This window comes from Bos javanicus, chromosome 10, assembly GCF_032452875.1.
Source record: "Bos javanicus breed banteng chromosome 10, ARS-OSU_banteng_1.0, whole genome shotgun sequence".
NCBI classification, from domain to species: domain Eukaryota; kingdom Metazoa; phylum Chordata; class Mammalia; order Artiodactyla; family Bovidae; genus Bos; species Bos javanicus.
In genome coordinates this window covers 20,846,228-20,868,567 of record NC_083877.1, presented here as the reverse complement: position 1 = coordinate 20,868,567, position 22,340 = coordinate 20,846,228, and the positions used below count along the sequence as shown (strand labels likewise).

Below are 22,340 nucleotides of genomic sequence, written 5' to 3'. Positions count from 1 at the left end.
AACCCAAGGCCCACTTTAGACAGTTCCCCTGCAGAGCAACCTGAAGCCTGAGCAGTGTAGACCCGGAAAGCACACACGCCGTGAACTGGGACAAACCCAGTGTGGCCCAGACACTGTGAGCGCTCCCCACACACACCAGTGATATTTGTTTGCAGTGTTCCTCCCTCCCCACAGCACGACTGAACAAGTAAGCCTAAAAAAGTGTCCACCACCACCCCCTTGCGTCAGGGTGGAAATCAGATACTGAAGAGACTTGCAAACAGAGGAAGCCAAAATAAAGAAGAGGGAATGGTTTTGGAAGTGACAGGTGCAACAGATTAAAACCCAGTAGTTAGCATTGACTACATCAGAAGGGGCCTATAGACCTTGAGAAGTATAAGCTAGAACAAGGAACTATCTGAAACTGAACTGACCCCACACTGCCCTCAACAGCTCCAGAGAAATTCCTAGATATATTTTACTATTATCATTTTTTTAATTTTTAAAAAATTTAAGTTATTACTCCTTTAATTTTCATTTAAAAAAACCTATTAGCTTGCAAAAAAAGACCCTATTTTAAAGCATATTTTGTATATATATTTTTAATAATTTTTGCGATTTTTTTTTTTAATATTGTATTTTTGAGAGTCTAACCTCTACTCTAGATTTTTAATCTTTGCTTTTTGGTATTTGTTATCAATTTTGTACCTTTAAGAATCCAATCTTCAGTACCCATTTTTTACTTAGGAGTGTGATTACTGGCTTGGTTGCTCTCTCCCCTTTTGACTCTTCTTTTTCTCCTCCAGGTCACCTCTATCTCCTCCCTCCCCCTTCTCTTCTCTACTTAACTCTGTGAATCTCTTTGGGTGTTCCGGGCTGTGGAGAACACTTAGGGAACTGATTGCTGGCTAGACTGGTCTCTCTCCTTTTGACTCCCCCTGCTCTCCTGGTCACCTCTATCTCTTTCCTCCCTCCTCTCTTCTCTGTGTAACTCCGTGAACCTCTCTGAGTGTTCCAGACTGTGGAAAGCAGATAGGGAATTGATTACTGGCTAGATTGCGCTCTCCCCTTTTGATTCCCCCTCTTCTCCTGGTCACCTCTATCTCCCTCCTCCCTCTTCTCTTCTCCATGTAACTCTGTGAACCTCTCTAGGTGTCCCTCACTGTGGAGAATCTTTTCATCATTAACCTAGATATTTTATCATCAGTGCTGTATGGATGGAGAAGTCTTGAGGCTACTGTAAGAATACTGGAGTGGATTGCCATTTCCTTCTCCAGGGGGTCTTCCTGACCCAGGGATCAAACCTGGCTCTCCTACATTGCAGGGAGATTCTTTACCATCTGAGCCCCAAGAGAAGCCCAGGTGACAGTACATGTTTTTTGAATGAAAGACACACACCAGAGGTTATCTACACAAAGTATAGGTCATTTATTTCCCTTCTAACCCTGGGCTCAGTACATAGATGGCTTCTCTTCACCCTTTGGGTTGACAATTTTCTCCAGGTTGCTGCTGATAATATGGTAAAGCTCAGCCTGGAAGAAGGCCAGAGGACAACAGTCAGTTTCTTGGCCTTTCCCCTGCCTCCCTCATCCAACTCCCTTAAGGGCTTACTCCAGACTCACATAGAAAGCTCTCAGGTCCAGCACCATGGCCCTGAGGTCCCCATAGACTGCCTCATCTCGTTCGTGCACCAGGGCCCGGTAGTCCATCTGGGATGTGAGAAGCAAAGCTGAGTCAGCCCCATAGAAGGGTGGGATATTAGTCTCATTTGCTCATATAGGGAATAGGTAACTTGAAGAATGAACCCCTTCTCAGCCAAGATATGGGATCACACAGGATCAGAGAAAGGGGTCAAGGTTTGTGAAGCCCAAATCAGTTTTCCTGGGCTTAATATACTCCACATTGGAAAGGTCATAAACAAGACAAAGAGGACCTCTATCCCCACTTCCTCACCCGCCCCCACCCCAGCCAGCCTCAGCTAAAAGGCAGGTAGACTATGTACTTACTACATGGGTCTCCTTAGATGCCTTGGCCACAGCATCCCCACGTTCTGAGAAGTACCTACCAGAAGCAAGAGGAATAACCACAGGAATGACTATTCTGAGAGAGAGAGAGAGTCCCTCAGACCCTTCCCAAAGCCCTGCTACATCCCAGTGGGCATGCTCAGCTTTGGGCATGTCCAAATAAATGTCCTTGCAGACCCCCATACTAGCCCTCCAACTGTTCTCACTTGGAAATAGTTGTCTGGAAGGCTTCCACTTTGGTCTTGACTGCATTTACCCTCTCCAACACCTTTTCCTGTGGTGACAAAAGAGATGGGAGGCAAAGAAAACACTTCATCTCCCTCCTTCGCTCACTATCTCCCACCTCCTCCTGGTTCATGTCCACCTCCTGTCCCTTTCTCTCCAAGTCTCTCCCTGCTTTCAGCATCCTCACATACCCTTTCTTACCTGGATTGCCACCCCAAAGTCATTTCCATCCTCAATTTTGGGGATCAGGTGCTGGATCCATGTGATCACCTACATTAAAAGATATCATGTAGGAATCATTCAACAAACTCTCTGTTCTTATTACTGCTACTTCCTAATAAACCTACATTTAACTGAGTACTTATTATATGCCAGGCACTGTGCTATGTATTATATATCTCATTTAATCTTCACAACAAACTTTCAAGGTAAATATTCTTATTGTACCCACTCAACAGATGAAAAAACTGAGTCACAGGATGTCTAAGTGACTTACTTTAAGTAACCAGCTAGGTAAGTGATAGAGTCAGGATTTGAACCAAGGCAGTCTCCCTCTAGTGCCTAAGTTCTTAAACCAGCTCACTATATCATAGCACCTGTGCTGCATACTTGGTACAGCAGTAGGTTCAGAGGTTATGGAGGTGGATACAGCACCATCTGACTTGGGGATGTGATCAACATTGTGATAAACAAAAGGTATCTAAACACAAGGCACAGAAGGAAGCTTCCTAATTGGGGAATAAGTTCCTGAATGAAGGACTTGAGTATCTAGGGCCTGGCCTTGTTTGTCTTCTCTATGTCCCCCAGTTCCCAGGCTTACCAGAATGCATTTTTCTTTGAGAGTCCAGACTTCTGGCTTAACCAGGGCAAGCAAGGCCAGAACCTTCTCATTCCCAGGGAGAAAGCCGCACTTAGGGACTGTGAGAAAGAGGGGATTTAGACCCTTTCTCATCCAGCAGTCAATGTGCCATTTCCCTTTCCCTAGCCACCTCTTCCTCTTTTACCTTCTTTCTTCTCCTGCTTATCTGTTTCCATCTAAGGGAAAAAGGGGAAAAGTAGCGGAGGTTGGAGGGCCATCATTTACACAGCGTTTATAGCCAGAGCCCTACACCCTGAGTGCCTCACCTCATCATCCTTGGGTGGGGGGTCTGGAATCGGGATGTCCAGTGGGGCCCGGAGAGAATTCAGGTCAGTCACATTGAAAGAGTCCTCCTGCATAGAGCTCATTGTCAGGGGCTGCCCAGCCTCTTCCCCCTCAACCTGGGTCACAGACTTCCCTTCATACATCACACCCACCCTCTGCCTCGGAACCTAGGCTCAGGCTTCATGTTATTCTAATGTTCCCCGTCTACCACTTACAACTGTATTCTGCATTCAGAATGCAGTTGTTAGCTAGAGAGAGTGGATGAAGAGGAGAGAGGCCTTGGGATGGGCAGGAGGAGTTCACACTACTTACTTGCAAGAGCTGATTAAGGTATATGATTTTCTGAGGCAAGAATCTGTAGAGGAATTCCTCAGCCTGTGGGTTATATTGCAACGGTCAGAATCACAGAAGACATTCAGTGAGATGTCTGAGAAGTGGGACTGGAAGGGCCCTTGGAAATCATTGACTCTAACATTTACAAATGAGGGAACTGAAGCCCTGAAAAGTGAAGGGACTTGCCCAAGCTGGGACGCAGCAGAACCAAGAATTGTGGTATTCATTCCTACTTTGGGGCCATGGCTTTTCCCTCCACACCAAAAGAAGGGAGAGGAAGTGACGGAACTGAGGACGGTTTTAAGAGAGGTCAAAGTAAAAGTAGAGATCAACAATTAAGAGCTTATCTTGGGTGAAGGTTTGATAAAGTAGGACACGGGGCGAGGGTGGGTTTGGGGATCAGTCTGAGAAGTTGCAACCCTCAAGTATTGGCTTTAGATTCTGGGTTAAATCGCTTGAATCCTGAAGATTTACTTACCTCCTGGAAAAGATTTTGCCTGAAGACGTCCACCTGCACAGAGAGCAGTACCCGGATGTCGGTTAAGGGTCTCGGTTGTCCAGAGTAAGATCCCACCCTCAATGGGATGCCCTCCAACTTGGCTCAGTTCTTTCGCACCACAAGCCAAATTTCCCTGGAAACCTATGCTCAGTGCAGAGATAGTCCAGAGAGCAGGTGGCATCTGTAATCCCCCGGGGCAGAAGTGAAAGCACTTAGAGAGCTTGGGAGATTTCTCTGGTGCGGCCTCGTTCCCCCGGAGCACCCAGTCTGGCCTCCGTTCAGAGGGGCTCCTCGGCCCCTTCCTGGCCTCCCGGTCCGCCGTTACCTGTTTGAGGGCTTCCCCGCTCAGGCGCACCCCACAAGCTTTGGCCATGCTGCTCCAGTTGCTGCTAGATCTCCGGTCCCCCAGTTCGCCGCCTGGGCTTTCGCTTTCACTCCCGACGTCCAGGCCCGCCCCCCTCAGCCCCGCCCCTTTCCTTCTTTTCCCCCTCCCCCTGGAAGGCAGCAAACCGTAGGGAGCCCCTCTGCCATTCTCAGCCTGTGCGAGTAGGAGAGGCGGTGTCGACTGGTCACAAGCCCAGGGGCTGCCCGGGGGAGGGGCTAGGACAAGTGGAACAGGCGGAGATTGAACAGGGGCTGTCTCTCGAAGGGGAGAGGCTTAGAGGGAAGGGAAAGGACCGCCCAAGAATAGTCAGGGTTGGTGTAGGGATGAGAAGGGTGGGAGAGTGGGAAAGGGGGTGCTCAGTGGTGTGGCTCCCCCAGGAAGGCTCGACTGCGGGCAAGGGTCAGAGAGGGATCAGAGTGAGTGGGAGAAGTAGTAGGAGGGAGACAGGATAGAGGATATGGAAGAAGGAGAGGGGGCTTCCTCCTGAAGGGCGCTGTATCTTCAAGACTGACAGAGGGGCTTGACGGGCTCAGGCTGGCCAGAGTTGAGTCCCCAGCTGAGTGGGATTTCCTCAGTGGGGTGCGGATAGAGAGGAGGACTTTGAGGGGAATAAAGTAACCCCGCACCGGGAGCCACCCGGAGAAGGGTGGAACCAGCCTGGACCAAAGAGGGGAAGCGACCTAGAACGAGGTTTATTGCCTAGGCGCTCTGGGGGAGGAGCCAGGGACTATTTACCATTATAATTGGCTGGGTCTTCATGGTCACGCCCCCTGACTTCCTGGCCCCACCCCATCTGAAGTTTAAACCCCTCCCGTTCCCCTGAATTTGGGTCTCAATCCCGCCCTCTTTCCTAGTACTTCCTGTTCCCGCTAACCCTGGCATGGGGCCCGGGGCCGAAGAGTGACCGTGGCCTGAGTGACCCGGGGCGTCCGCACCGACCAGGGTCGGGCCGGGAAGCCAGACCCCAGACGCTCCGGGCGGTGCTCGGGCCGTGCACAGCCTGCGCCCGGTCCAGTTTGGCAGCGGGCCGGGGCTGACTCCTGTCTCAGGATGCCGGGGGAGGAGGAGAAGCGGGCCTTCCTGGAGGCCCGCGAGGAGCTGGCGAGCGCCCTGAGGAGGGATTCCGGGCAGGCCTTTACGCAGGAGCAGCTCTGGCCGCTACTGGGCACCTCTCTGCCGCCAGAAGCCCGTTACCTGCAGCTGGATGCTGCACGCCTGGTCCGCTGCAACGCTCATGGGGAGGTGAGGCCCGCCCCGGCTCGGGAGGAGGACAGAGGACCTGAGGCTGGGCCGGGGCTCACAGCTCTCTGCTCTCTGACTGCTCCCAGCCCCGAAACTACCTCAACACTCTCTCCACGGCCCTGAATATCCTGGAGAAATATGGCCGCAACCTCCTAAGCCCTCAGAGGCCTCGGTACTGGCGCGGGGTCAAGTTTAATAACCCTGTCTTTCGTTCTACGGTGGATGCTGTGCAGGTGAAGCCCCTGAGCCCCTAATGGGAGTAGGACTAATGGGACTTAGCCTTGGCTGGGAGTTGGCTAGAAGTCCCAGCCCTATTGGGAAGGGGGCCTGCTGGGCGGTAACTGGTTTGCCTGTGTGGTAGGGGGGCCGGGATGTTCTGCGATTGTATGGCTACACAGAGGAGCAGCCAGATGGGTTGAGCTTTCCTGAAAGGCAGGAGGAGCCGGATCAGCGGCAAGTTGCTACAGTCACACTGGAAGTACTGCTGCTTCGGACAGAGCTCAATCTGTTGTTACAGGTAAGGTATCTCTGGTCCTGAGGACTTAAGCACCAGAGCTGGGGAGACTAGCCTAACAACAAAGCCAGTCTGGGGACTCTCATACTGCTGAATCACAGGCATAGTCCCCACAGTAACTTGGGATCTCTCTGTTCTTTTCACTCTGAATGTTGGGAGACCAGGGCTTTGAGGGAGGGTCTTGTTCTAAGGCTATAGGTGGGAACTCTTCTCATCTTGTTTGCAGAATGCACATCCAAAACCGCAAGCACTGGAGCAGCTGCTGAAAGACAAGGTTGAAGATGATGTAAGGAAGGCAGGAATGGGGCTTTGGGGCCTGATGAACAAAGGAAACCTGTTGTGGGCCTGTGTCCCCAAGCCCTTACTCATTCCCTGTCCTTTTTCCACAGCTACTGCAGCTCTCAGAGTTTGCCCCCTTACTGAGAGAGATTGCTCCCAGCCCCCTCACCATACCCTCTGCTGCAGGTATTATTGTTATGTATTAGGGGGAAGGAGTGCTAGTAGATCATGTTGATAGAAATTTCCTCTTTCTTCTTGATTATCTCCCTTTCTTTTAAAAAAGAGATTAAGATTGTTTCTTTGGGTAGAAAGATGTGTTGAAAAGTAGTCTGTGATTTGTTTCCCTCCACAGCTGATTCAAATGTAACCTGGTCTTTTTTAGAAAGATACTCTGTTCTTTGTCTCCCATTCTCCAGGCTCCACTCCTGCTCCCTGCTTCCTCTGTGGTTCTGCCCCAGGCACGCTCCACTGCTCAGCCTGTAAACAGGCCTTGTGTCTAACTTGTGATCGCCTCTTCCACGGACACCCAGAACGTGCACATCACCATCGCCAGACCCTGCATGGAGCCCCTCAGGCCGTCCACCCCAGGTGCGAGAGAGATCTTCTTTTCTGAGTGGGAGCAAAATTGAGAGAACTTAATATTCCTTGAATCTACTGTGTGCTGGATTTTGTGCTAAAGACTGTTTCATAGATGCCAAGCAGCTGGCTCCTGCCCTTCAGGAGATCATAGACATACATACCAAGCAAGATATACATACCAGTCATAGCAAAATAGATTGTCATGGTGTGCGAATAGGTAGTGGGAGGATGCACCCTCGTCAGAAGGATCAGCTCAATCAGTTGGCAGTATTTTAAGTGTCTAATAGGGGTGAGGCTGAGATATTTACCAGCCAGACCTGAACTTTAAGCTGTCATTTCACTGATGAATAGGCTATGAGTGTGCGAATGTTCCAGGCAGAGAGGATAACATGTGCAAAGGCCAGAGCCATGTGCTGTCCTGCAGGGTATGAGGGGGGCCCATGGGTAAGAGGCCTAGGCAACCCCCTCAGCAGGCCATGTCTATTTATCCATTACAGCCTACCTGCCTCAGCTCCACCACGGCCTCAGCCAGCCTCCGGGCCGACCCTGGGAGACAGCTCTTTTTCTCCCCCCGATCCTGCAAGTGCCCGTCTGCTCTGGCCCTGTTCTGCCTGTGCCCTATTAAATGAACCTTGGGCAGTACTTTGTGTGGCCTGTGATCGGCCCCGAGGCTGTAAGGGTTTGGGTCCGGGAATCGAGGGTCCCCAAGGAACTGGGGGCCTAGAACCTGAGCTTTCTCGGGGTCACTGGGCCTGCCAGAGCTGCACCTTTGAGAACGAGGCTGCGGCCGTGCTGTGTGCCATATGTGAGCGACCTCGGCTGGCTCAGCCTCCCAGCTTGGTGGTGGATTCTCAGGATTCCGGCATTTGCCTAAAGCCCATTCAGGTATCTTGTTCCTGGCCTTCTCATCTCTTTATTTACATCTGTTACCACAGGCCATTCTCTACTTCTTCATCCTCTGTTTTCCCTTAGTTCCCCGGTATCTTCCCCCAAGCTTCCTATATTTCCATTTTGAGCCTTAGCCACCCTTTGATAGGATAATTCTTTCTGCCTTTCCAGCAGGGGGATACTGTGCTTTCCCCTGTCCAGACTCCAGCGTGGTACTGTATTCACTGTACCTTCTGCAACTCGGGCCCTGGCTGGGTATGTGCTATGTGCAACCGGACCAGCAGCCCCGTCCCAGTACAGCAGACCCCCCAGCCCCATGCCAGCTCTTTGGAAGAGCGACACCCTGAACCAGGGCCTCCACGACCCCTCCATGCCCCCGTGACTAGTTCCTGTGGGGACCTTGAGAAGCAGCGCCAAGACAAGATGAGGGAAGAAGGACTCCAGCTGGTGCTCAAGATCCGGGTGAGGACGTGGGCCTGGGATGAGCTTGTCGGGGAAGGGAAAGGCTGCAGTTGATTGATGGGCGTTCTCAAAACCTGTCATTGTCAGCAGCAGCTGCCTGAACCCTTCCCCCACGGCAGGTATCAGACTGTGCACTGCTCACATGATCCATGGTCTCAAGCACTGTCAGCATTTTGGTTCAGGCTAAGGGGGGGATGGGCTTCCCTGGTGGTTCAGACGGTAAAGTGTCTGTCTACAATGCGGGAGATCCGGGTTCGATCCCTAGGTTGGGAAGATCCCCTGGAGAAGGCAATGGCAACCCACTCCAGTACTCTTGCCTGGAAAATCCCATGGACCGAGGAGCCTGGTAGGCTACAGTCCATGGGGTCACAAAGAGTAGGACATGACTAAGCAACTTCACTTCTTCAAGGGGGGGATGGAGTGTGCCCTTCCTGATGGGCTCTCTATCTGAGCGGGGCTGTTTCTTAGGAAGGGGAAGCTGGAGGCGCCTGTCCAGAGGAGGTCTTCTCGGCTCTACAGTACTCGGGCACCGAAGTGCCCCTGCAGTGGCTGCGCTCAGAGCTGCCGTACGTGCTGGAGATGGTGGCTGAGCTGGCTGGACAGCAGGACCCAGGGCTGGGCGCCTTTTCCTGTCAGGAGGCCCGGAAGGCCTGGCTGGATCGTCATGGCAACCTGGATGAAGCTGTGGAAGAGTGTGTGAGGACCCGGCGGAGGAAGGTATAGCAGCCATCCTGGAGGTGAGGCAGGGTTGAGGGCTGTGGATCTAAGAGCCTCTCACGCTCTGATTCACTGCTTCTCGCCCCTCCCAACTCACAGGTGCAGGAGCTCCGGTCCCTGGGCTTCGAGCCTGAGGAAGGGTCTCTTCAAGCCTTATTCCAACATGGGGGTGATGTGGCACGAGCCCTGACTGAGCTACAGCGCCAGCGCCTGGAGCCCTTCCATCAGCGCCTCTGGGACAGTGGCCCTGAGCCCACCCCTTCCTGGGATGGGCCAGATAAGCAGGTGCTGGAAGGAGGTGAAGAGCCCACTTAGTAGGGCTGAGGGCAGGCTGAAGGGTAGGCTCCCTGGGGTCTGACAGCCACTTCTTCCCTTTCCGCCTGAATCGCCTTGCAGAGCCTGGTCAGACGGCTTTTGGCAGTCCACTCACTCCCCAGCTGGGGCCGGGCAGAGCTGGCGCTGGCGCTGCTGCAGGAAACACCAAGGAACTATGAGTTGGGGGACGTGGTGGAGGCTGTGAGGCAGAGCCAGGACCGGGCCTTCCTGCGCCGCTTGCTTGCCCAGGAGTGTGCCGTGTGCAGCTGGGCCCTGCCCCGCAACCGGGTGAGTCTCCACTGCCTCCAGCCTTAGAATCGCTCTGTTCCCTTTGGGCCTCCCCTCTACCCCGGGTCCTGTCTCTCATGTTGTCTTTTGCTCTGCAGTTGCCCATGTGCCCCTGAAGGCTTCTGGGAAGGGGAGAGCAGGAATAGGCCACCTCTCTCTCTTTTTCTTTTTAATGTTCTATTATGGGAAATTTCAAGTATGCAATAGTAGAGAAAATTGTATAAGAAATTCAGCCTCCCTCCCTCCACTATGTATTCAACATCACGCTTCAACCATTATTAATGTATGGCCAATCTTTACTTATCTACACAGGATTATTTTGAAGCAAATCTCAGACATCAGATAGTTCACCTGTAATATTTTCATATCTATCTCTAAAAGATAAAACTCTTTGAAAATACAAGCACAAATGCCACTGTCACGCCAACAAAAATTACCAGTAATTCTTTAATGTCCTGATCAAATACCCGTTTGGTAGGGATAGGCCCCTCTTATCTCCTGAGCCCCTTCTAACTTAACTCTAGGTCAGAAGTGGCAGTTCTTTGGCCAAATACAGCCCAGGTTAGTTAGGCTGGCTCTGTGTTTTTGTTTGTTTGTTTTTACTTTTTATTTTAAAATAATTGTAGGCTCACAGAAAATTGTAAAAATAGTACAGTCGTGTGTGCTCTGCCCACCTCCCAATGGTGATATCTTATATAATTGTAGTATAGTGTCAGGACCAAGAAATAAATATTGGTACAACATTAGCTAGACTGCAGACCTTGTTCATTTTGTTCGTGGACGTGGATGTTTGTTGTTCAGTCACCAAGTTGCGTCCAACTCTTTGCAACCCCCTGGGCTACGGCACACCATGCCTCCCCGTCCCTCACCCGTCTCCCAGAGTTCGCCCAAGTTCATGTCCATTGAATCAGTGACGCTATCCAACCATCTCATCCTCTGTCATCCTCTTCTCCTTCTGCCTTCAAACTTTCCCAGCATCAAGGTCTTTTCCAATGAATCTGCTGTTCACATCAGGTGGCCAAAGTATTGGAGCTTCAGCTTTAGCATCAGTCCTTCCATTGAGTATTCAGGATTGATTTCCTTTAAGATTGACTGCTTTGATCTCCTTGCTGTCCAAGGGACCCACCCTCAAGAGTCTTCTCTAGCACCACAGTTTGAAAACATCAATTCTTTGGTGCTCAGCCTTCTTTATGGTCCAGCTCATATCTGTACACGACTACTGGAAACACTATAGCTTTGACTATACAGACCTTCGTTGGCAAAGTGATGTCTTTGCTTTTTAATACACTGTCTAGGTTTTTCATAGACAGAGAAGCAATCATCTTCTAATTTCATGGCTGTGGTCACCATCCACACTGATTTTAGAACCCAAGAAGAGGAAATCTGTTACTGCTTCCACCTTTTCCCCTTCTATTTGCCATGAAGTGGTGCGACTGAATGCCATGATCTTAGTTTTTTTAATATTGTGTTTTAAGCTGGCTTTTTCACTCCCCTCTTTCACTCATGAAAAGGCTCTCTAGTTCCTCTTCACTTTCTGCCATTAAAGAGGTATCATCTGCATATCTGAGGTTGTTGACATTTTTTCTGGTTTATGTGTGTACTTGTCTGCAATTTTATCTCACATGTAGATTCATGTAACCACCACTACAATCAAGATATCACAAAAGAACCCCCTTGTGCTACAGCTTTATAGTTGTAACCTTCTTCCCCTCCTCCTGTCATATAGCAACCACTAGTCTGTTCTCCCGGAGAAGGCAATGGCACCCCACTCCAGTATTCTTGCCTGGAAAATCCCATGGATGGAGGAGCCTGGTGGGCTGCAGTCCATGGGGTCGCTAAGAGTTGGACACAACTGAGCGACTTCCCTTTCACTTTTCACTTTCATACATTGGAGAAGGAAATGGCAACCCACTCCAGTGTTCTTGCCTGGAGAATCCCAGGGATGAGGGAGCCTGGTGGGCTGCCGTCTATGGGGTCGCACAGAGTCAGACATGACTGAAGCGACTTAGCAGCAGCAGCAGCAGCAGCAGCAGTCTGTTCTCCATTGCTATAGTTTTATCATTTCAAGGATGTTTGTATGTTTGCTTTTTGTGGCCATGCCACATGGCTTATAGGATCTCAGTTCCCCAACCAGGAATTGAACCCAGGTGCTCAGCAGTGGAAGTGTGGAATCCTAACCACTGGACCACCAGGGAATACCCCCCCTCCCTTTTTTCCTTTTTAATTAATGTTTGTTGTTTTTTTAAATTTTATTTTCTATTGGAGTGTAGTTGTTTTACAATGTTGTGCTAGTTTCAGGTGTACAGCACAGAAGAGTGATTCAGTTATCATGTGTTTGCTTTTAATTGACTGAGGATGCCTTTAGAGTGTCTTCTTCCATTTACATTAGGTCTCACCATTGTCTGCTTTTTTTCCATCTGAAGGTCTTCAGACATTTAGGTTGCCTGACCAGTTGTAGCAGACACCAGGCCACTGCCCCTCCCACCGGCTGGCAGCTGTAGCTTCTGACCCCTCCCCTCCCATCCTCTCCCCTCCACCAGATGCAGTCCCTGACCTCCTGTGAGTGCACCATCTGCCCCGACTGCTTCCGCCAGCACTTCACCATCGCCTTGAAGGAGAAGCACATTACAGATATGGCGTGCCCTGGATGTGGCCGCCCCGACCTCACCGATGACACCCAGCTGCTCGGCTACTTCTCCACCCTCGACATCCAGGTAGGGCAGTCCCTCGGACTCCGGGTGCCCTGGGCTTTGAACAGGAGCCTTGCCCACCCGCCACTTTGGCATCCTGTCCCCAGCTTCGAGAGAGCCTAGAGCCAGATGCCTATGCACTGTTCCACAAGAAGCTGACGGAGGGCGTGCTCATGCGGGACCCCAAGTTCTTGTGGTGTGCCCAGGTCAGTGGGCTGCCCAGAGTTGCTGACCGGAAGGAGGGGTGGGGAGTAGCACGCGGTCAGGCCTTAGATAGCTTTATGCTCTTGCACCCACAGTGTTCCTTTGGCTTCATATACGAGCGTGAGCAGCTGGAAGCAACATGTCCCCAGTGTCAACAGACCTTCTGTGTGCGCTGTAAGCGCCAGGTGAGGCACGTCTAACCTTTTGGAATACCTGCTGAGCCACTGCAGGTGCTGTGTTAGGCTCGGGGTTTGCTACAGAACAGAACAGACAAGCTCTCCGGTCTCAAAGAGCTTACAGACTAGCAAGGGAGGGAGGGGGCAAGGTTGAGGAAGGGAGTGAGAACAGAAGTATATACATCACCATGTGTTCTATGAAGAAAACAAATAGGAGTCTGAGGTCAGGAATAACAGGGTGGACCTACCTGGTACATGGGATTGGGAGGTCAGATAAGTCTTCTCTAAAATGGCTTGATTTAGGAACTTCCCTGGTGGTCCAGTGGTTAAGAATCCGCCCTGCAATCAGGGGTTCAATCTCTGGTCGGGGGACTAAGATCCCACATGCTTTGAGGCATCTGAGCCTATGCGCCACAATTAGAGCCCCAGTGGCTTGCCACAACTAAGACCCATCAAAGCCAAAAGTAAATCAATATTTAGAAATAAATGAAATGGCTTAATTTAAGCTCAGGCCTGAAAATTTAAAAGTCAACTATGCAAAAAGTATTCGAGAGAGAAAGAACAAAACACAGAAAGGCCAAAATCCAAAAAAGTGTTGTATGTCTGGAGCCTCAAGAGCAAGGGCGAGAGTGCCAGGTGGTCCGAGAGGAGCTGGCTGCCAGGTCAGGAGAGGTCATGATGAGGCCGAGTGAGGAGGGCATTGGCCTTTCATTCTCTGTTTTGGCTGTGCCATGGGTCATGTAAGATCTTAGTTCCCCAGTTAGGGATCGAACTTGCACCCTCTGCAGTAGAAGTGTGGAGTCTGAAGCACCGGACCACCGGGGAAGTCTCAGGTCCTTTCATTCTAAGACTGAACAAGGGGTTGTGCGCTCTCATGTACCTTTAAAATGTTGAATATTTGAATGGATTCCTAGTCTGGGTGAGCCCAATAAAATTGGCTGTTTATTCTTCATAAAAAAGGTTAAATATTTGATACCAAAAATTTGCGTCTGTCTTATGAAACACAATAATAAAGTGAACACCTGCCACCCTACCTCCAAACTTCCAAGCTAGAACACTCCCAGTGCAGTTGAAGCTGCCTGATGTGTGCATTCAGAGGCACACTGGCTGCCGGGTGGAGGCTGAACCACAGCGGAGCAGGAGTGGAGGCAGAGAGACTGGTCATCAAGGCAAGCAATCAAGGCGAGACCTGACCTGGCCTGGAGTAAAGGTGGTCAGAGTAGGGATAAAGAAAAGGGGAGCTGGGCTGGAGTGACAGAAATGAGACTTGCTGGTGAATGTGTCAGGTGTAAAGAGATGAGAGAACCAAGGCTGGCCCTGCAGTTTGGTGTTGGAGCACAGGGTGGATGGCAGAGCTGTACACTGAGTCAGGGCCCTCTGGATCTGAGTGGGGTGGCCAGCAAGAAGGGCCTGGCATGGAGCTTTCATGGGAAGCTTGCTTCCTTCTGGCAGTGGGAGGAGCAGCACCGAGGCCGGAGCTGTGAAGATTTCCAGAACTGGAAACGCACCAATGACCCAGAATACCAAGCCCAGGGCTTGGCGATGTACCTTCAGGAAAATGGCATAGGTAAGGTGCCCAGTAATCTCTCATTGCGTAGAATGACACTCTTCCTGGGGCCTGAGGAGCAGCCCCGACCCTGACCTGCTGACCCTTGCAGACTGCCCCAAGTGCAAGTTCTCGTACGCACTGGCCCGGGGAGGCTGCATGCACTTTCACTGCACCCAGTGCCGCCACCAGTTCTGCAGTGGCTGCTACAGTGCCTTTTACGCCAAGAATGTGAGCCCCCAGGACTGGGATGGAAGGGGTAGCAGGGTGGGGCTCCCATGAGGAGGGGCGGAGGCAGTGGAGGAGCAGCCCAGGGGAAGAGGAGACCAGGGCGGGTGAGGTCAAGGACCTCTCTCTGTCCCCTCCCCGCTTCTGCTTGCTCCAGACCCTCCAATGTCTCCATCTCCCCCACCCCTATACCCCTCATGCAGGGGTTCCTGAGAGGCCAGGACCCCAACAGTTTCCAACTGCCCCTCTCCTATCTGGGTTTCCACCAGAAATGTCCAGACCCTAACTGCAGGGTGAAGAAGTCCCTGCACGGCCACCACCCCCGAGACTGCCTCTTCTACCTGCGGGACTGGTCTGCTGTCCGACTGCAAAAGCTACTTCAGGTCGGGTGGCCAACTTGGCTGGTTTGCCAGCTGCCCAGGAGAGGAGGCAGGGTGTAGGGTGGCAGGAAGGGAAAGGTCAGACGTGGAGAAATCAGCAGGTTGGCATCCAGGGAAACTAACTCCCATCCTTCTGTCCTCAGGACAATAATGTCATGTTCAACACAGAACCCCCAGTGGGGGCCCGGGCAGTGCCCGGAGGTGAGTGTCGGGACAGGCCTGGGAGGAGGGGCTGGCTCCCGCAGTGTGATGGATGAAGGGGGGCTTGGGTGTGGGGTTGAACCAGGATGCAGAGCCCGTCCTGTGCCTGCTTGCTGTGTCCTCTGGTGAGTCAGCCTCCCCGGGCTTGCTTCTTCCTCTGTGAAGCGGGCTCGTGTCCAACATACAGCCCAGCTGTTTTATGTAAGGCCACATTCAAGCACCTGATACCTTGATGCTAATTTTATTCTCCCATTCCCAAAGGATAGTGATTCATTAATTAACTCAATGCCTATTTAATGAGACTTACTAGTTGCACTGTTTTAGGTTCTGTGAGGACAACAGAAAAGATGTTACATGTGATTCTAATGTATCCCACTTCTCACCATCTACATAGAGTGAGACTTTCACAGAATAAGCTAACCTTGTAAGAGCTTAGCTAAACGCAAGGACAGCAGATCCCTGCTTCTGTATCACAAGTGGTCTGCATAGTGGCATCTGTTTCCCAACGCCCCCCCCTGCCCCGCCCCCGTTAGAGCAGGGACTCCTCTCCTCAGTCCTCTTCCAGAGGCCGCCTCCCACGTTCTCCTGGGCCTTTGTGGTCAGTGGCCTCTTCCAGGCAAAGGGTCCCTTCCCTTTTCCCTAGGTGGCTGTCGAGTGATGGAGCAGAAGGAAGTTCCCAACGGGTTCCGGGACGAAGCCTGTGGCAAGGAGACTCCCGCTGGCTATGCTGGCCTCTGCCAGTGAGTGCCAGGCGGGGCATGGAGCTTGGTGTTGCGGGGAGAACTGGGGGTGTGCCTGGGCAGAGAAGTGGGCCTCTGGGAGTAGTGCGTCCTGTGAGAAGTGGGAGGGAGGGGGCCCTCCAGGCAAGGGCACGGCAGGCAGCACGCACAGGTTGGCAAGTGCCCACAAGAGCAACAGGTGAGGGGCGTCCATCTGGTTCTTCTGAGTACGCTAGTGCCCAGCACGGTGCTCAGCTCACTCAGTTAAAATCAGCCAAACAGAACAAATGTTCTACCCTTTCATCTCCCCAGGGCGCACTACAAAGAGTATCTTGTGAGCCTCATCAACGCCCATTCACTGGACCCAGCCACCCTGTATGAACTGGAAGAACTGGAGACAGCTGCCGAGCGCTACCTGCACGTGCGCCCCCAGGCGCTGCCCGGGGAGGACGCCCCCACCTACCACGCCCGCCTGTTACAGGTGAAGCCTCCCCACCAGCCTTGCCTCTGACCCCACTCTCTAGGAGTCCCCTTTCCAGCCTGTGTCTGAGTCCCAGGCTTCCAGCATCATCGTCTTCTCTCTCTTTCTGCAGAAGCTGATAGAAGAGGTGCCCTTGGGACAGAGTATCCCCCGCAGGAGGAAGTAGCTGAGGGCGAGGGTCCCAAAGAGGGGCCTGTGGTTCGACTCCCACAGGAACAACTCCAGCACCAATAAAGAGGCATTTCCTTGCCCAGGCTTCTTGGTAGTCCTTCTTCCTTCCTGACCTAACCATCCTGGGGCACCAGGGAAAGGGGAATGGGGTGAACACAGCTTTGTTAAAACTTGTGGGTAGCCAAGGGCAACCTCCCCATCCAGCCACCTGGCCTGGGCTTCTTCCTTCCCTGCCTCCTTTGTTTCTTTCATTGAATTCAGCTGATATCTAGGGTCACCTAGTAGGTACCAAGCAGGCACCATGGGGGGAATATAGATGGGCAAGTGGTACAGAGCTATATACAGAGGCCCCAGGCCAGACTCCAGGACACTGCAGCCTCCCAGGGGAAGCAGCAGTGTCATAAAGACGTCAGATACAAGCAAAGGGAATCTTAAGGGAGGAAAGGGAAGGAGCCTGAAGCAGGAGAGGCCTTCCTCCACCTTCCGACAGCAGGATTCTAAACATAAGGTTCTCAGATGTTGCTTCCCCCTGGTGGTAACCAGTTGCCCTGCAACTCTGAGACCACGTGATTTCAGGGAAAGGGCCCTCCCTGGAGGAGAACTGAAACTTAGGGTGGGGACTGTAGGAAGGGGTGGAGAGATACAGAAGCTGCCCAGCTGGGAGCTGAGCTGAGCTGAGCTGGGCTGAGCTGAGGTCGGCTGAGACCTGGAACTGCCTGCACAGCAGCTCAGGTAAGATTAACCAAAAATGGGTATCAGCTTGGGCCTAGGTTTGGAAAGCCCGGCCAGACTGGAGGTGGTGGTAGGGGCTTCTGGGGACGCCTCTGCTAGACTGAGGGATAGAGAGCAGAAGGCCTGTGAGCTAGGGAGCTAGAAGTTTGGCCTGAGTGAAAGACTGATCCGGGGCCAGTGTCCCAAGTCCTACAGGCCAAGGGCAGGTGGACCTGCTATGGGGCTGTTTGGGGAAGAAGATTGCCCCCATCTCCTGATTGTTTTCTTGCCTTCTGGCCCTGCCCACTTCCGCCCCAGCTCTGCCCCAGGCCCCAGCTCCCTGCCCAACCTGCTCCTGGGACTAGCACAGAGGAAGTTTGGGAAACATCAAAGGAGTTGTGGGTGGTGGGTGAAGAGGGTTCAGAAGCAGCTACTGTAAACACTGGGGATCTAGACAGGACATCTCACCTGGAGCAGGACACCAGGGGAATTCTCTTCCAAACAGTAGATTCCTGAAAAATATCAAGACCAGTGCCTAGGATTTCCCTCCAGACGTCACAGCTTGGGATGTTAAAAAGAAAGCATTTTTGGTACTTGCTAGTGATGGCAGAAATGAAACAATTCAGCCTTAGAATTTTGAGATACGTCTGGAGGCAAAATAGAAATGGGATCTCCAGGGGCCCTGGCCAGAAGCCAACCCCAAGGGCCAGGGTCTCACTCTTCCCAAAGTGTCAGTTCCCCTGACACTTCTGTTGCTCTTATCCCCAGGATGGCATCAGGCAGGACGCGCTGCACCCGAAAGCTCCGGAACTGGGTGGTGGAGCAAGTGGAGAGCGGGCAGTTCCCAGGAGTGTGCTGGGAGGATGCGGCCAAGACCATGTTCCGGATCCCCTGGAAGCACGCAGGCAAGCAGGACTTCCGGGAGGACCAGGATGCTGCCTTCTTCAAGGTGAAGCCTGGAAACTGGCCTCTCGGAGGGAGGGGTGGAGCACACGCTGGCACTGTCACCCTGTAGGGTGACAGATAAACGGGCGATTGGAGGGTAGGACCAGCCCCACGCAAGATGGAAAGGCAAAACTCAGCATGGATCTCGCGGTGGCAACAACTGAGCATAAACCTAGCTCGAGCCCTTCTGTGCGAGCGCTCAGGCTGTACATCCATGAAGCCAGGCGGGTCAGTGGTCCATTACCAGCGATCTCTTCTTTACTGCTGCTGTCTTCTAGGCCTGGGCGATATACAAGGGGAAGTACAGGGAGGGGAGCTCGGAAGGCCCTGCCATCTGGAAGACTCGTTTGCGCTGTGCTCTCAACAAAAGTTGTGAATTTGAGGAGGTTCCTGAGATCGGCCACAGGGATGGCGCCGAGCCCTACAAGGTGTACCGACTGCTGCCACCAGGAACTGTCCCCGGTTGGTGTCCCTGTGCCCCACCACTCTTAAAATCAGCAGCTGGGGGTGGAGTGTGGGGGAAGGATGGAGTTCTGCGCCTCCCAGGAGGGTGGTGGGCCTCCCTCCAGGCCCCTCGCTCAGAGATCTGCCCTGTCCTTGGGAAGGAGGTTCCCTGCCCAGTCCTGCCAGTGCTTTCACTGCCTCCTGTCTTTCCCCTTCCTTCTGTGCCCACTTAAGGCTCTGACGTTTGCCTCCCTCTCAACGTTCCACAGCTCAATCAGGGACCCAGAAATTACCATCAAAGCGACCCCACAGTTCTGCATCCTCTGAGAAGAAAGAGGAAGAAGTTACCGCAAAGAACTGCATACTCAGCCCCTCGTTGCTCCAGGAGCCCCCTCAGAATGTGAGAGCTGGGGAGGGAACCGGATGGGTCTGAGGGCAGAGCAGTGACTGGGGGCGAGGTGGGCCAACCACAGGAACTGTGTCTGCAGGAGATGGTGGAGACCAATGGGGGAGCTGGCCGTTTAGACTTTGGGAGCACCGGAAGCAGCAGCAGCAGCAGCAGCAGCGGAAGCAGCAGCAGCAGCAGCAACAGCCCTGAGCCTCAGGAAGGTACTGAGTGCCCTGCCTTTTTTGTCATCCTCCACACCACACCCTATGGCCCTTGGACTCCCCGGTCCACTCTGAATGACCAGTACCTCTGCCTCCCTTCCAGGTAGGGACACAGCTGAGGCTCTTTTCCAGGGAGAACTGCTGTCCCTGGAGGTTCTGCCCCCTCCAGATTCAGGTACTTGGCGTTTCTGACTCACCCCTGTCCCTGTCTCCCTTCGTCGTCCTAAGGCCATGTATGTGTTATCTAATCTGTCAGGGCTTGCAGCAGGCTCCCTGACCCAGAGGCACTGGTTTCTAGGCAGCATGCCTGCCAGATTCCAGACTCCACACAGCTCACTTCTCAAAAATACCCCCTACACATTCTCTAACCTGGAAATCCACTTTGAGATGTTGATTCTGTGGGTTAAGTAGAGGCCTGATCTCAGGGACCCTCTTGTAAACTGTAAGACCCTGAGCATTAAGGCCTCAGTGGAAACCTATGTATTAGCTCCTCTCCTGAGTGCTGGGAGCCAGGGAATTCCCATGGTGTAGTGGTAAAGAATCTGCCTGGAATGCAGGAGACCTGGGTTTGATCCCTGGATCGGGAAGATGCCCTGGAGAAGAAAATGGCAACCCACTCCAGTATTCTTGCCTGGAAAATCCCATGGACAGAGGAGCCTGGAAGGCTACAGTCCATGGAGTTGCAGAGAGTCGGACACATACATAAGGGCTGGGAAAGCATGAGTGGAAGACCCGCCCGCCCCCCGCCCCGCCCCCGGCTGCTGAGGTTTGGGGGATGAGGATAGGAAAGGCAAGGGTCTTCTCTGTCCTCAGAAGGTACAGCTGCTGCCCCCGCCTCGCAGCCTGCCTGGTGCTTACCAGCCCTCATTTGGTCTCTGTGAGGCCCACCTTCCTCACCAGCAAAATGAGGATATTGGATTTGCAAGGTGTCCCTCTTCATTTCTCCAGAACTTCCTGCCAGTCAGTGGGCCCCCTGGAGGGCACTGGTGCAGCTGGCCTTTCTCTGTCTGCAGACTACTCTCTGCTGCTCACCTTCATCTACAACGGGCGTGTGGTGGGTGAGGCCCAGGTGCAGAGCCTGGACTGCCGCCTCGTGGCTGAGCCCTCAAGCTCCCAGTGCAGCATGGAGCAGGTGATCTTTCCCAAACCCGACCCACGCGAGCCCGCCCACCGTCTGCTGAACCAGCTCCAGAGAGGGGTCCTGCTGGCCAGCAACTCCCGGGGCCTCTTTGTGCAGCGCCTCTGCCCCATTCCCATCTCCTGGAACGCGCCCCAGATGCCACCTGGCCCGGGTCCGCACCTGCTGCCCACCAACGAGTGCGTGGAGCTCTTCAGAACCAGCTACTTCTGCAGAGGTGAGGCTGCTCCAGCCAAGCACCTGAGCCCCTTCCCCCACCTCCACTCCCCACCTGTAGGCCGGCCGTCACCCTGTGCTCCCTCCAGCCAATCCCCCAGCACAGTCCAGGCCTGGCCCCTGCACTTGTGTGGTGCACATCCCAGGGCTCAGCCCTGGCAGCCCTCCTTCCTGGGCCAAGGCCACAGAAGGTGAGGCCCAGGTGGAGCTCACCACCATAATATTGCATCTCAGGAGCGCCACCACATGGGAGCATACAGTAATTACAAGAAGGTGTGCTTTGCACGACACCCCTCTCCCCCGCCAGACACACTCGCACAACAACCATCCACACTTGTGAGAGCTGTGCATGTCACATGTTCTCACCCACTGCTCGAGCTGCCCTGGGGTTCCCCCTCTCCCAACCATGCTGAGAATTCCACTTCCTGCCTCCATTCAGTTCTCAACGGGACCTTGGGACTGGGGCCAGGAATATAGGGGATGCAGAGCGTGAGTGTGGAAGGGAGTGAACAGGCAACCAAGGTGTGGCATGGCTGTGTCAGCAGCCAGGGCTGCTGCCAAGCGGACCCTGAGCTCCCCCAGCAGAGGGGTTTCAGGGTGTGTGACGATCGGCTACCCCTAAAGGGGCCCTTTCCCTGTTGTCCTCAGGTGAGTAGCAGTTTAGCTCCTAGCACGAGACAGCGGTCCCACCACCCCCGGCTCCTGCTCTAGCCTTGGCCTCCGAGTGGCCCCATCACCACCCCTCTTCCTCCCTTATGGGTTCCTCCTTCGTCCCTCCCTGCCTGGGGCCTTCTGTCTTCTCTTTCTTCCAACTCCTGGCCTTTTCTCTCTCAGACTTGGCCAGGTACTTCCAGGGCCTGGGGCCCCCACCCAAGTTTCAAGTGACACTGAACTTCTGGGAGGAGAACCCTGACCCCAGCCACACCTCACAGAGTCTGATTGCAGTGCAGGTGAGTCAGCAGAGCCTGCCTTCGCGGGGGTGGTATGTTCCAGAGAAGGCATCCTGGGGAAGAAGGCCCGGGGTATAGCATCTGGCCCTGTGGTGCTCAGGGACCCCTCTCCCACCTCTCCGCACAGATGGAGCAGGCCTTTGCCCGACGTATGCTGAAGGAGACCCCAGAGGAGCAGGCGGCCACCCTGTCTCTGCTGCAGAGCCTGCAGGACCCGGTGCCTCCTCTCCTCTCTATCCCGCCCGTCTTCTTTGAGACAGCCTCAGCCTCCTTGCTGTCAACCTGCCTCCCACAGTGAGCGTTCTCATTGGTGGTCTGTGATGACTTTGTCCCTCAACTCCTCATGGACACTGATTGGTGGGAAACTCAAGAATGACTTTTTTTCCCCCAATTTTGAGATAAACCGTCTTTCATCTCTGAGGAACTGAACAGGGCAAGTCCAAATGGTGTGAACGCAGTGGGCCTTTCCCTCTGCCCCCAACCCTAAAATCTAGCACTTTATATTTTTGTCTTAGATCTTCACTAAGGATTTAAAATAAAATGTTACTGAAAAAGGACTCCGCATCGGATTCATTGAGAGAAGAAGGCAGCGGGATCACAGGGAGATGATGGAGATGTCACCTGAGAGCAGGGTTCCCAGGGTTTCTTACTGCTGGTG

At 53.1% G+C, this 22,340-nt stretch overlaps 3 protein-coding genes across 6 annotated transcripts; 2 read left to right on the top strand and 1 right to left on the bottom strand.

Moving 5' to 3' along the window:
• Positions 1-1,383: 1,383 nt before the first annotated feature.
• PSME2 (proteasome activator subunit 2) lies at positions 1,384-5,294 on the bottom strand. The gene is made up of 11 exons (XM_061430383.1): positions 4,530-5,294; positions 4,184-4,216; positions 3,685-3,747; positions 3,354-3,440; positions 3,233-3,263; positions 3,049-3,146; positions 2,430-2,498; positions 2,210-2,277; positions 1,986-2,040; positions 1,602-1,688; positions 1,384-1,511 (listed from the first exon to the last, which is right to left on the bottom strand). Exons 1-11 carry the CDS (start codon positions 4,575-4,577, stop codon positions 1,431-1,433), a joined length of 720 nt encoding a protein of 239 aa, XP_061286367.1. The 5' UTR covers positions 4,578-5,294; the 3' UTR covers positions 1,384-1,430.
• A 70-nt stretch (positions 5,295-5,364) lies between these two features.
• RNF31 (ring finger protein 31) lies at positions 5,365-16,754 on the top strand. Its single transcript, XM_061430346.1, has 21 exons — positions 5,365-5,831; positions 5,918-6,064; positions 6,193-6,348; positions 6,572-6,631; positions 6,735-6,810; positions 7,041-7,212; positions 7,701-8,088; positions 8,263-8,553; positions 9,022-9,270; positions 9,370-9,555; positions 9,667-9,873; positions 12,414-12,587; positions 12,671-12,769; positions 12,863-12,952; positions 14,396-14,510; positions 14,602-14,720; positions 14,987-15,100; positions 15,241-15,298; positions 15,942-16,038; positions 16,330-16,498; positions 16,611-16,754. Exons 1-21 carry the CDS (start codon positions 5,640-5,642, stop codon positions 16,662-16,664), a joined length of 3,213 nt encoding a protein of 1,070 aa, XP_061286330.1. The 5' UTR covers positions 5,365-5,639; the 3' UTR covers positions 16,665-16,754.
• IRF9 (interferon regulatory factor 9) lies at positions 16,678-22,239 on the top strand. 4 transcript variants are annotated; one of them, XM_061430373.1, is made up of 9 exons: positions 16,678-16,760; positions 18,149-18,329; positions 18,604-18,787; positions 19,039-19,169; positions 19,258-19,378; positions 19,482-19,553; positions 20,392-20,733; positions 21,567-21,682; positions 21,810-22,239. In XM_061430373.1, exons 2-9 carry the CDS (start codon positions 18,150-18,152, stop codon positions 21,978-21,980), a joined length of 1,317 nt encoding a protein of 438 aa, XP_061286357.1. In that variant the 5' UTR covers positions 16,678-16,760; position 18,149; the 3' UTR covers positions 21,981-22,239. The 4 variants fall into 4 exon arrangements, with proteins under 4 accessions (XP_061286357.1, XP_061286356.1, XP_061286355.1 ...); XM_061430372.1 differs by lacking the exon at positions 16,678-16,760 and adding an exon at positions 16,806-17,401; XM_061430371.1 differs by lacking the exon at positions 16,678-16,760 and adding an exon at positions 17,408-17,970.
• Positions 22,240-22,340: the final 101 nt, after the last annotated feature.

What these genes read in the sequence shown, in the direction of transcription:
- PSME2 (XM_061430383.1), bottom strand. Translation starts at nt 4,577, where the DNA reads ATGGCCAAAGCTTGTGGGGTGCGCCTGAGCGGGGAAGCCCTCAAACAG. An exon ending in GCGGGGAAGCCCTCAAACAG is followed by an intron (nt 4,217 to 4,529) that starts GTAACGGCGGAC and finishes CTCTCTGTGCAG; the next exon opens with GTGGACGTCTTCAGGCAAAA. An exon ending in ACCTTAATCAGCTCTTGCAA is followed by an intron (nt 3,441 to 3,684) that starts GTAAGTAGTGTG and finishes AGCTCTATGCAG; the next exon opens with GAGGACTCTTTCAATGTGAC.
- RNF31 (XM_061430346.1), top strand. Translation starts at nt 5,640, where the DNA reads ATGCCGGGGGAGGAGGAGAAGCGGGCCTTCCTGGAGGCCCGCGAGGAG. An exon ending in AGTTCTTGTGGTGTGCCCAG is followed by an intron (nt 12,770 to 12,862) that starts GTCAGTGGGCTG and finishes TTGCACCCACAG; the next exon opens with TGTTCCTTTGGCTTCATATA. An exon ending in GGCTATGCTGGCCTCTGCCA is followed by an intron (nt 16,039 to 16,329) that starts GTGAGTGCCAGG and finishes TCATCTCCCCAG; the next exon opens with GGCGCACTACAAAGAGTATC.
- IRF9 (XM_061430371.1), top strand. Translation starts at nt 17,948, where the DNA reads ATGTTAAAAAGAAAGCATTTTTG. An exon ending in CAGCCCTGAGCCTCAGGAAG is followed by an intron (nt 19,379 to 19,481) that starts GTACTGAGTGCC and finishes CCTCCCTTCCAG; the next exon opens with GTAGGGACACAGCTGAGGCT. An exon ending in AGAGTCTGATTGCAGTGCAG is followed by an intron (nt 21,683 to 21,809) that starts GTGAGTCAGCAG and finishes CTCTCCGCACAG; the next exon opens with ATGGAGCAGGCCTTTGCCCG.